At 45.2% G+C, this 13,292-nt stretch overlaps 1 protein-coding gene across 2 annotated transcripts in view; it reads right to left on the bottom strand.

The window, feature by feature from the left end:
* Positions 1–13,292, bottom strand: part of CLASP1 (cytoplasmic linker associated protein 1) — a 240,411-nt gene that overhangs the window by 16,297 nt on the left and 210,822 nt on the right. For both annotated transcript variants that reach the window (XM_081051108.1, XM_081051107.1), the window contains 2 exons: positions 11,483–11,673; positions 9,605–9,733 (listed from right to left, as the gene is read on the bottom strand). In XM_081051108.1, coding sequence (XP_080907234.1) covers positions 9,605–9,733; positions 11,483–11,673 — 320 coding nt within the window. The remainder of the gene's footprint in view (positions 1–9,604; positions 9,734–11,482; positions 11,674–13,292) is intronic.

The following is a 13,292-nucleotide window of genomic DNA, read 5'->3' as shown; positions in this document are numbered from 1 at the left end:
AACTACAAGAGGTCAGCAGGCAGCCTGGGAGCTCCAGGGCTGCCACAGAGCGGAGCTCTGACCAGAGGGCCCCTCCTCCCCGGTCCGCTGCCCACATCGAGTGGGTCTGCCGCTCTAACAGCCTGTCCGAATGCTAAGCTAATGACCATGTAAACGTTCTTCAATTCGGCATAGAGGGCCAACAAGCCTGGCGCCCGCCTGTCCAGTCCCATTTTCAGCCATCTCTCCTCCTACAGTGCCCTGGTAATACTGAGCTGAGGGCACGTCCTGCCAGCCACACTGAGGGCCCGGGTCTAATCCCTGCACTCTTCCTGAATGGGGCTCACTCGTGTTCCTCACCTGGCTGGGCCAAGCCATCCTTCAGGACCACACCCCAACAGAACCTCCAGGAAGCCTCACGTGCACCCCTTGATCACTGCGCTCAAACATTCTGCTGAAATCGTCTCGCCCACTAGACGTAAATTTCCGTGAAGGTAAGCTCCCATCTCAGCTGTCTTTCTATCCCCTGTGCCCAGCACAGTGCATGTCCAATACACATTAGGTACTCGATAAATGTCTGTCAAACTGATTTTCCCACACTGCATTATTTTTAAAAAGGCTCACGACTGGCAAAGTCACCTCTTGGCATGCCTCGCTGGTCTGCACTTACAAATTCTAACTGAGGAGGTAGTCCAGCCAGTGCAAAGGGAGGCCAAGATGCCCACAAGTGACCAGCTGGGGTCTTAGGACAATCAGCCATCCAGGCCCAGAGTGTCCCATCTAGGTGACACGCTGGCAAGAAAGACACAGATGTGTTGCTGAGTTTGGGTCAGCTTCTCCCAGTAATGTTGGGAGAGGGGTAGCGTGCTTCTTAGAACAGCTCCATCATACATGGATTACCTAAGATGAAGTGCTTTCCTTCCTCCTCACTTCATGCACTCATGCAGTGCGCCCATGCTCTGAAATCAACCCTTTCTACTATAAGCAATTGCTGTTCACAAGTCTCTTGACACAGTGTCCAGAAAGCTAAGTAATGCTAAGTAACAGAGGAAACTTTGGGTCTTTGTTCTTAAACATGGAAAAAAACGTTAAGAGAGTATTTCATCATCGACGAAATACTGGATGATTTCATAGACAAGCCAAGTTAGAACACAGTGATGTACAGGAATCAATGTTTCTGGTCCCAGCAGGCAGTGGGAAGCAGATCGGTGGGGGGGCAGACACAGGCTCTGGAGACGGACTGGGATTCAAGTCCCGGCCATGCCCCGTACGTCACGACAGGAGCAAACTGAAAACCTCCGGGTGCCGTCAGGGATGCTACAAGCCTTACGGAGACACGGATAATAAGTGGCCAGGTTCACAGCGAGAACTCTGTCATAGGTCTCCTCCTTCTCCAGTCCGTGCTCGACTGTCACTCAGGCTAACGTGAGTTACCCTGCAGTGAACTGCTGGGGGAACGGACTGTCAGATCTACCGAGCTCAACCCCAAACCCACGTGGAGCTTCCCTTTACACAACTCTAGGAATCCTAGGTGTCACCTGCACGAAGCAATTAACCCCATGTATCTAACACAAGGAGGTTTTCTGAAAAGAAACTGCCAGCGACTGCACTTGAAGATGGTAAGTGTGAGGCCCTCTCTTTTACTGAGGTTCGAGAGAGTTTCCCAAGACACACAGTTTTTGGCAAGGCAGGTAGGTGTTCTTGACTTCCCTCTCTATGCCAAACCTCAGCTTTTGGCGAACTGCCTGAATCAGGGGGAACTTCAGGTTTTGCCTCTGTGTTCTGTGTAACATAAGAAGCGAAGATTAAAAATGTAAGCAAACAGAAAGCAAAAGTCAACATGGGCGACAGAGAGAAAGGAGGACAAGACTTTAGCGGACAAGGTGGCCAGAAGCAGCAAGGACTTTAAAAAGGGGGAGGAGCACATTCATGAGAGAGCAGGATCAGGTAGACTCTTGGATCAGAATCCACCTTAAAGCTCTCAAAATGGTTCTATTTCTGATGATTTTACTAGTCTGGTTAGAAACAGGAATTCTTTCTTTTCAAAATTAGTGAAAAAATAGTGTCTAGCTAGGAAAAGCATAATTTCCTTATCTAACTTTTTTTAAAAAATGAGATCATTATTCAGAATACTGATGAATGTTTGTTTAACGATAAGGTTTCTTTTAGAGCACAGAACTTGTCAAAATTTGAATTGCATGTTTTAAATCCACCAAGTTTGATTTGGCCCTCTCACAAACACATCAGAATAATTGGCTCAATAAAAATAAATTAATTAATTAAAAAACACACAAATGTTCAGAAATGATTGGAATCAAAGAACTCTTCCGAGGGGGGTACACCTAGTTTAGCACCTCGGTGATTTGGAAGCTAAGGAAAAGGTTGGCACCACCTTCTGGGAAAAGCTGGAAAGGCCCTTATAAAAATAGGATTGACACGAGTTTGGTGTCCACTCGTATACTGGGCAAATTATGTCTTTGGTCACTGCTATAATCTCTGGGATTCAAGGTGCAGTGCCAATGTGGACCTGAAACTGATATGCAAGTCCACTTAGCTAGGCTGAGTTTTGGATCTGGTTCTGCCATCTGGTGATCTTGGGGAAAGTTTCTTCTGCTTTCTAGGCCTCAGTGCCCTCACCAGTAAAATAAGGGTGAGAATCTGAACCAAAGATTTTTACTAATTGTGGATTATAAAACCTTATCCTCCACTCCTACTTGGTAAGTGCTCTCCCCTGAAAAAATTGCACATATGAAATATTTCAGAAAGCAGATTCTGAATGAAATGATCTCTGACGACACAGCCATCGCAGCCTGCCGGGAAAAGCAGGTTCAGGGCAACTCTACCTGCAACATGCTAACTAAGGCTCTCAGGTGGGAGACTTACTCTGTCCTCCCCCAAAGGGCAGAACTAGGGCTCAAAGGGAAACTGCTGAGGAGCCTGAGAGCCCAGGACGAGGCTGTGTTCCGTCGGAGGCTCCTCTCTGCATCTCCAGTGTCCATCCCTGAGAACTCATGGTGTTCTCTAGCTGGAACATGTTTTCCAGACACTCCAGTGTAGATAGCGACAGATGTGGCTAACACAGTAGTTCAAAGACACAAGTTGTGCTTTCATTGGAGTTTTAAAGTTAATTCAATCAAACTTAAATGGCTTTTTTACATGTAATTAGAGAAATGCAGTTCTATCTGCTTCGTGTAAAATTTTAAAAACTCCACAACAGTTCTATTCGTCGTCGGTCCCCTTTCTTCAGTGGATGAGGATACAAAAGACAGCACCTTCGGTTTCCAACAATGGCAGCCACCTCACTCACTCGATGTTAACGTCAGCCTTGCAGCACATAATGCACCCCTGCTCCCCAATTCACCGAGCGTACAAGCATTTTAGCGATCCACAGAGCTTCTGTGACTTGTGCACAATGACAAAGCCAGTGAACTGGCAAAAGGAGGATGAGAACCCAGGTTTTCAAACTCCCAATTCAAAGGTTCCGACATTAAATAATGGGTTCCGACACCAAACCCTTGACTACTTTCTGCATATGAGTAAGATGCCCTTTCTGAAGCTACAGGAGCCGGAGGGCAGGAGTCACACCTGGCTCCTGGGAGGGTCAGTTCACCAGAGAAGCAGAACCACTCACTCCCCTTGCCCCGAGAACAGTGGGAGCAGCAGCTGCTGCTGCTATTCAAACTGGACACTGTGCGCGGCCCTTTACAACACAGAAGACGACGGCAGCCTTGCTTCACAGACTCAGCCCAAGCTCCCTTTCTAAGCGCATGCTCCTCCCCTGGTCACGCTGCCTGGACTGTGTTAGAATTCTCTCCCTAACAAGCCTCCTCAGTCAGCGGCAGGTTCTCACCCCTAAACCGCCGCCGCCGCCACCGCCACCGCCGTCACAGGTTCTAACACCTCAGGCACCCTTCCTTGACGATTCCAGCCCACTCCAAACTTACATTTCACTCTGAACCTCATGTTAATTCCTTTGCTTTAAACTCACCTAAACCACAAGCTCCTTGAAGACTAGAGCACCTGCCCCCACCTCCATCCCCAAGCCCCTGCCGCCAATAATAAAACATTCACCAGAGTTTGCGTGAACAGTGTCAAGCTATTGGCTCAGCAATTCTGAGCTTTTATATGACTATACAGGTCTCTGGTTTTGTCTTTTTGTTGAAAAACAAACACAAAGGAAATGGGCTTCTGGCTGCATCTTAAGATTGGGCTCATGGAAAATGGAGATTTAAAATCTATGAGGTTTTAGGTTTGTTACTCAGTAGCGACTTCTATTGTCTTGAGGCTGCGTGAGACATGGATAATCATCTAGTCCACTCTTTGGGCTAACAGATAAGAAAAACCAAGGTCCAGAGAGGTGAAGTAACTCCTCCAGGTTCCCACCATGCATTGTTCTCAGAACCACTGATAGCATGGCTGGGCTGCTAAGGGCCATTCCAGACTGCAGGGGTCCGGTTAAGAGGGTGACTGGAGAGTGTCTGTCCCTCCCCCCACCTCCACCCCCGCCCCCAGCTTGAATCTTTTAATGATCTCTCATTACCTGTAATGGTAATTTTTCTTTTTCAGTGGGAGGATTTTTTTTTTTTTTTTAAGTTTCAGGTGTACAAAGCAACATAATACACATTTACACCCCTCACAAAGTGATAACCCACCCACCCCCCAGCTACTACCCCTCTGACACCTTACACAACTGTTACAATACCATTGACTATCTTCCTTATGCTACACTCCACCTCCTGTGACTATACATACACATATTTACTTATACTTGACATACGGTATTATTCTATGTCAGCTCTTCAGGTGTACAGCGCATTAGTCAGGCATCTACACAGTCTATGACGTGCTCCCCCTAATAAGTCCAGTGCCCGTCTGGCACCTTACATGATCTTTACAACATTATTAATTATATTCCCCATACTGTATTTCATATCCCCGTGGCTATATTGTAACTACTAATTTGCACTTTCTAATCCCTTCACTTTCCCCTCATCCCTTTCCTCCTACCATCTAGCAACCAACATTTTTTTTTCTATATCTCTAGTCTGTTTCTATTTTGTTTGCTCATTTATTCTGTTCTTTAGATTCCACATATAAGTGAGATCATATGGTATTTGTTTTTCTCAGTCTGACTTATTTCACTTAGCATAATATTCTCAAGGTCCATCCACGTTGTTGCAAATGGTTTTAAGATTTCATTCTTTTTTTAAATTAATTTTTAAAAACATTTTGTTGGGGAATATTGTGGAAGACTGTGTTTCTCCAGGGCCCATCAGCTCCAAGTTGTCCTTCAATCCAGTTGTGGAGGGCGCAACTCAGCTCCAAGTCCAATTTCCATTTTCAATATTTAGTTGCACAGGGAGCAGCCCACCATCCCATGCGGGAATTGAACCAGCAACCTTGTTGTTAGGAGCTCGCGCTCAGCTCGCGCTCTAACCCATTGAGCCATCTGGCCGCCTCTCATTCTTTTTTATAGCCGGGCGGAAAGTGGTTTTAATTGGTGTTTGAAGCAGAACATCAGCTCACTAAAATGCCTTCCCTCTGATACACTCCTGCTCTTCTCTGGCCATGATATTCGCCAAAAGGTAAGACACACCATGCTAGCTGGGTGACGCAGAAGCCAGAAAACGAGTCCCCGAAAAGTTTTCTTTTAAAATCATTTTGGTCTGGTTTTGCTTAATTCCTTGAAGTCGTAACACATAAAATTAAAAATGACTTAAAAACAACCCCTCCTGAGACATTTAACAGTGGTTGTTTTATATTTATCTAAGACTGACTTCCCCAAACAAGCCTGAGGCTGGAGTCTGATGTCTCTCACACTGAGACTTGTGTGTGTGGCAAGAAATGTTTGGTGACCCGGGATAGTGATATGAACACAGTGACATGAAATGACACGCACACTTCGAAAACTTTCCTCTTTTAATAGGCAAGTGTAATCAAATATTATTTGTAATCAATATTATGTGTAATCAAATATTACACTAATGTGGCCAAGTTCAGAAAAAGCTAAGCCTAGTGATCAAAAAGTCTCAATTATAGATTCTCTTCAGGAAATAGAGTTGGTGCTTCCTTTAAGTTTATACACAAGAAACAGTGACTGGCAGCAACAAGTGTTCTTACACTGTATGTGTATGAAATGATTCATAATTAGCATAGCAACTATTTACCAAGAAATGGGTCTTCTGAAACAGATAAGGATGTCTGAGAACAGTTTAGGTAGCAATATTTGTACAGCACATGACATGTTTTAAAGTGTATTTCCGTATTCCTATGTCTTTGATTCTCACATCCGTCACGCTTACATAGGTTTATAAAGGAGATGAAAACCAACAACACAGCTGGAGAGGAGGAGACACTGGATTGAAAACCAGGCTTCCTGTCTCACGAGTCATACCTCACACCGACCCGAGAATCTCAATCGTAGAATGAATTCTTATTAAATCCTCTCTTTATCAATGAGGAAGAGATTCTGTACCAGCCCTAACAAACAGATTACAACTTCTAAGAACAGAAAAGTTAAAATAGAATGTTCTTGAAAAACAGAAAATGGTCTTAAGATTTTAAAAGTTCACTATCAAAGCCTGAGCCCTCTAAGATGCTTGCTGACAGCTACCACTACTGGGAAGCACTTAACTTCATTAGCGAAGCACTGAAACTCAACAGCAAATTTTCTTTACTGAAAAGATAAAAACAAGCAGATAATGAAAGAGATTTACTTATTCAAGTAGGGAAGATGAAAACATGTCTAAAGTGACAAACACCAACTTTTTAAACAGAAACTCTAAACTGGTATCCAAATCCTCGACCCGGCTTGCTGCAGAATGTCAACGTTAGCTTAGAATGGATGACGCCTGAGACAAATTTAGTGCCTGGTACATTTTCAACATGTAAGAAAAATGTTTTGCATGCACAGCTCCTTTTAAATGACCCTGAGGAAACAGACCCTGGCCATAGGATAAAACAAGCATCTTATCATCAGCTCTGCCTTATTCATCTTCCATAAGGGCTTCTATGCTATATTTCAATTTATAGAAAATGTATTTCAAGAAGTTGTCCTTTGTGGCTACAGCCTCACAGTCAGAACTACAGCTTGCACAATGGGCCACCAGCACAGCAGGCAGAGAGGACATTTGATGCCAAGGTCTCTGAGAACAGCCCTGGGTCAACACACGGGGCCTCATGCTCTGCATCTCCTGCTGAAGCCTGGGTTCTGTCTGCGAAGACAAAACCAACTAGCTTCTTATGACAAGGAAGTCCCAGGAAGTACTAATCAGACAGGCAAATAGAGCTGACTCTGTACGAGCAATATAGTAACTGGGCCTAGAAACATTCTGGATCCTTTCCAATGCATGTTTAAATAATGTCTGAATAAATGTTTGAATGCAACGATGAGAAAGTATAGTGGCTAAGGAAATACTGTGTGCAAAATTATATGACAACACAATGGCTATAACACAAACTTTATGTGCGTCTAACTATTTTGCCCTGAAAAACAAAAACAGAATAGAGAGAGATTGGGTAAAAGAAAAGAAAGACTAGAAGAATTTTAAAGGAAAAGCAAAAGCAAAACAAAAACAAAAACCATACCTAAAAACTAAACATACAGGTGCCCAAGTCAAGCGTGTCAGGCAAAGTGACAGTAAAGTTTCATAAGGAAAACATCAAGGGCAACCAAGTCAAGGTGAGTCGGAAAGTATGCGAAGCAGGGAGCCTGCCAATGAGGGCGCTCCTTCCAGAAAGCAGGTTTCTCACCTGCTTTATCAGGTAATCAGTGAAACAGGTGGAGAGCCCTGGAGGACAGGAATTATGCAGCCACTGAGTGCTGCTAAATTTACTCTCAGCAGCAGATACTTTCTGCTTTTGTCCCTTAGACAATGTAAAGGACTTTCTTTCCTAAACTTCTCATTCTGCAGGAAAGAAAAAAAAAGACCCCTCAAGAAAACAGTAAATAGTAAATGGAGTATTTAATTCTGTTAACTTGTACTTTTCAGGGTCTACTGGCAAAGTTTCCAAGTTTAGGGTCAGGATGCCCACTTTCAAGGCAGACATCTTCCATGGGGAGAGCTATTAAGTGCCACACACGGTAGATGGCTTAGTTTCACCTTAATGCCACATTCCAGTTATGTCCTAAACAGTGAAAACAACTGACATCATATATGTAAAAGAACTTCAGTTTTATTTCATTTTTTTGTGCATGTATTCTCATTAAGGAGAAGTTACTATGGTTAAGAAAAAAAAGGAAAAGAAAAAAAAGTCAGCATAGCTCAGTTTCCTCTTAAAAGAGACAGACACATGACCGGGTTTATATCTAGGTTCTGCCAGTAACTGCCATGTGCTACCTGACAAACTATGGTGCTTCTTGGACCCTCTTTCCTCATTTTTTGTTGACTATATTAGCTCATCTGGTCCTCACATTTTAAAAGGAGTTATTATAAGTCGAAAGTGTTTTGTTCAAACACGAGTGATTATACCATCACGCAACCATGCCAGATTTCAGAAGTGTAAGTTATTGGTTTAAAAACACACCTGTCACTTATGTACCTGTGTCGTGCTAGACTGCTAGATGGGAGATGCCTAGACAGAGCCTGAGACCCCCCACCCTCGCTGAGTCTGCAATCGTGGTGGGGATTTGAGGTCAAACTGTCACACAACTACTAACTAGAGACAAACCACAATTTAGGGTCTGATTCTTCTTGTAGATCCGAATAAGAATTGCTCTAATCAATTGTCTTTACCCATGAGTGTACTCTCGAGAGTCACACGTGAGCCAAGGACTGCACTGAGTGAGTGGTTCTGCCCATCACGGTGGGGTCAATCCATCGCCTGTCATGTAAGTTTGCGTAAGTTCTAAACATACGGTTCCGTCTCTCACAGCAGCTTTCATTAGAAGGGTGTTACTGAAATCACTTTCACTTGGGACAGCGCCACACACCTCCCACTCTGTAGGCCTCTAGCTATTCGAGGGGCTGGAACAATTCAGTCAGCAACTGAACGACGAGTCACTGAGTACCCAATGTCAGCAGTATATGTACCTGGCCCAGGAATGCACCCTTCCTGCTCTCCGGCGGGCTTCTGGGGGGCCAGGAGCTACAGGTACGACGTGCTAGCACTGGGAATGTGAGGAGCTGGCAGAGAGGCATGGCACAGCCAGAGAGAAGCGCGAAGCAGAAGGGGGAAGGAAGACCAGCACAGGGTGGCATGTCCTGTTATCACTGGTTGTCTCATTTAATCCTCACAAGAAGTTTTGTGATAATATCCATCCCTAATTTACACACAAGGAAACTGAGGCTCAGAAAGAGAAACAAGTTCTCCAAGGTTCTGGAGGAAGGAAGCGGCGGTTCTAGGACTTGTCTGGGACTAGCTCTAGGATATCTGTGTCTTCAAACCAATCTTGATCGCCCAGCTGGCTGCCAGATGCTGAATGCCACAAGGAAATGAGAGATGCCTCCTTCTGAGCAAAGCCAGGGAACTCTGGAGAGTACAGAGGTTTTCCCCTGTGCTACGGCAGGGCGGAGTCCAAAGAAAGGGTCTCTTTTCTAAGCCATGTACTGACTGGCACTCCCCTCCCCCCACCAAACTGTGCCCCAGGCCCATCTGCGCACCCTGGGCTTCAGGCCTGGCTCACCTCCTTGTGGCAATCTTTGTGGGCTTCCAGAGTCTTCATGATCGTCAGCTCGGCATAGTTTTTAAATCTTGCAGGCTGGTTTCTCAGAATTTCCCGTAAAACTCTCAAGGCCAGTGCTCGGATGGAATGCTGGAGTGCAGAAGGAAAGGAAGACATCAGCACACAATGCACAGCGCTTTGCTATATGGACCCAATGGCGGGATGTGAGGAGACCAGCACCCACTGCTGGGTTTCCCTGGCATCTTCCCCAGCAGATGCCTCGAAGTAGATCTCACTGCTCACCTGACCGAGGCTGTCTACACAGCCGGCTCCAGGAGGGCAGGGCCGGCCTACATTGACATTCCCATGATCTAGCATCTAACAGGGACCTCAGGAAGGTTTCCTGAAGGAGCCAAATGAGGACCAAAGGAGAACAATACATCTAAGCTCATTATCAATCTCCTGGAGATTTCCAGATTTCCTGAAGTTTAGATATGCAAATAACCCTTTTGTAAAATGTACAAAAGGATCAGTAAAGAGCATCTAACCATTTCCACAGGACCTGTTGGACATTTCCACAGGACCTGAAGACTGTGAACTCTCTAAGGATAGCTGGAGACCTGTCATTCATTATTCCCCATCTGTGTGACGAGATCGTGGGGGAGGGGAATTTGTACAGGCCTCGGGTTGCCTGCGGACCTTGAGGCCCCAGTCATGCGTCTGGAGGAAAGCCATTCCAAACAGACTCCTAAGCTCATTAAAAGAGAATGGAGTTTACACCAAACACAGCCAAAAAGTACATCCTGATTCTTTGTCACTCACCTGTACAATTCACATACTAACAACCCATCTAGCTGCCCTCTACGTGACATCACTTTATCTCCCGACCACAAAGCCCAACCAAGCAGAAGCGCTTCGGGAGCCAATACTTTAAGGAAAGTTAATACAGACCTTTTATCATCATTCTTCTATGCTTACTCACCCTATACCAAACCAGTAACCCAAAGCATCAGAAAGCAGCCCGAGTCATCATGACATTCAGCAGCCTCTGCTCAGCCGTCTTCCACTCAGTTACCACCCCCGTGACCCTGGGCATGACCTTGACACCATGGGCTGTGTGCAACTTCTGCCCGGTTCCTGCCCTTGCAGCTCCTCACCACACTGACTTGACTTTTGTTTCTGCTAGCCCACACAAAGCCCAGTGCGGAACGCTGGGTTTTTACTTTTAGAGTTCATTTCAGGTGATTCCCGTATTCCTTCATTCCTGTGTGTGAGGGCAGAGGGCTGAGACTAGATTCCCCCCCTTCTTTTAAGAGTCACCTACTCGGCGCCCTATGTAGATTATAGCAAATGCCTAGTTTGTCACGTTCAAATGTCACCGTGTGAAGAAGGCTTCTTATTTTAAAACCAATAGAAGAAAATCGACCATAATAATCATCTGCTGTTCCTGAACCTGTCGCTTGACCAATTAGGATTACTGGCACTGTGCACATATGTCGGGGTGAACCGAGACAGAATTTCATGGAACGCAGCATGCAGTAAGGACTTAAAAAAAAATCAACTTCTCTGTTTCTCAATTACACATGAACCACAAAGAAAACTCACAAGGGAAAAAGCTCATTGTAAAAAACTACATTTTATGCTAAAGAAGTTTTAAGAAAATGTGTTAGTCACCTGACGCAGGAATAAGTTTCCCTCAAAGCCAATTACAGAAAAAAAGCTTGTATATAAGCGAGGATGGAGCCTGTGTCAGGCAAAAACATTACCCTATGAACTAACTGGTGCTGGGAAAATACTGCAAACATGTTTTGATGTAAACAGTAAGCACAGTGCAGAAAAGCGCGCAGAAGCTCAACCACCCATGGATGGGGGAAACGCCGCACACGGAGCCCTCCTCACATCTTTGTCTCCGAGGGTCTCCAGCAGCAAGAGCAGGATGGTCTTGAAGTGCTCCTCCCAGACGCCCAGGCTGTCCTCCCGCGTGATCTTGAGCAGCTCCAGCAGGGCACCTTTCCGCTCCTCCACCCGCTCGTTGTGGTTGGACAGCTCTTTCAGGAGGTCCGCCACCAAGTCAGAATGGTCAATGGGCACTTGGGAGACACGCGAGACAGAAGTTACTTACACGTGAGGGAACCCCTGGTTCCAGGGGCCTCGCAGGGACACGCAGCCGTCCCAGAGGCACCCTGACGGCTCCCATCCCATCACACCATCATCCCACTCCGCCCCACCCCCCCTCTTCACACCCTCGGCAGCTCAGCTCACAATTAAAACAGGTGGGAGAACAGGTGTCAGGTGCCAATATATTCAAGTCTCTACCCTGCCTCGCCACCTTTTCTCCCCTTCCAGGTCAGACAAAGAGGAGACCCCTCCCAAAACGCTCCTCACTCACTGTCTTCTTCGTCCAAACTCTGTTTCCCCTGCCAGTGGTAGTCTCACCAGTACCAAGTCCACTCCAGTACACACGTTCCTCAAGACCCTCACCACTTGTCACGTCCGACTCACTAACATCCATTCCCTTCTCGAATGTCCAGAGGTGAGGAAGTAGCACAGCAAACGAATGCCAATGGAGGTGTTTAGACTATTTATTCACGGACTAATTCACAGACTGTAAAACTTGCCAAGGTCTCTTAACATAATTACTTGCAGGGACGCAAACCATGGTTTACATGGTAGAAAAGCACATCCTTTCTCTTTCCATGTGCTTTGAAGAGACCTCAACTCTGAATTCACTTTAAATGGAAAGGATGGAAAAAAACAAATCAGACAGATCATCAGGAACTACTTCAGTTTGTATGTGCATATTTCTTTAGCTTCTAAGACAGGGAAACAAATACATCCGGAAGTCTGAAATGGTAAAGAACTCACCATTTTCCCCCTGCTATCCATCCCACCCCTCTCTATAAGCCTTTAATTATACAGTTGCTGAATAAATAATAACCAACATCCTAATCTCTATTCTATCTTCAACAAGACCTACAAACGGATAAGTTCAATGATGGACCAATTCTATGAGCAATGAAAGGAAATAAATAGTCCAATACTCCTAGAAAGTACAAGTCATGCTAAACACTATACGGTCACCTACTGCCCAGTACACAGACGTGTGGGTATACACTGAGCTGCTACCCACCAGCAATTGGCAATTAATAGCCAGGGGATTATGCTTTAGACCCCTGAAACAATTTCTGCTGTCACAACTGGAGGACTTCTCTTCTGTCTCAGCTTCACTGCCTGACCCACAGAGAAGAGTGCAGTTTTCTTTCTTTTATGCCCCCGGAAGCTGGCAAGTGCCTGCAACGGAGCCCTCCCCTCTCACTGGTGCAACCTAATCAGTCTGTTCCCCGACAGGCCTGGAGCTCTCTGAGGTCAGGGACTGTGTCTCTTCTACTCCATGTCCCCGGTAAGCCATATGCTTCCTCACACGCAGTAGGCACTCAGCAAATATGAATTGTTTAGAGTTCTAATTTAACTCTTCATTCAAAATTGTAAAACAAAACAACAGCAGGCTTGGAAACAAAACAGACGTGTATGTATGTGTGTGTGTGTGTGTGTGTGTGTGTGTGTATATATATATATATACACACACACACATATAATTTTTTAAAAATGACTACTAAGCTGAAATAAATCAAAACATGTAAACATGACACTGAGGTAAAAAAACAAGTACGTAAGTGCCAGATAAAAATACCATCATACCAATACCTAT

This window comes from Rhinolophus hipposideros, assembly GCF_964194185.1.
Source record: "Rhinolophus hipposideros genome assembly, chromosome: 6".
NCBI classification, from domain to species: domain Eukaryota; kingdom Metazoa; phylum Chordata; class Mammalia; order Chiroptera; family Rhinolophidae; genus Rhinolophus; species Rhinolophus hipposideros.
Note: the sequence above shows the minus strand (reverse complement) of the source record. Positions and strands in the feature narration are given on the sequence as shown.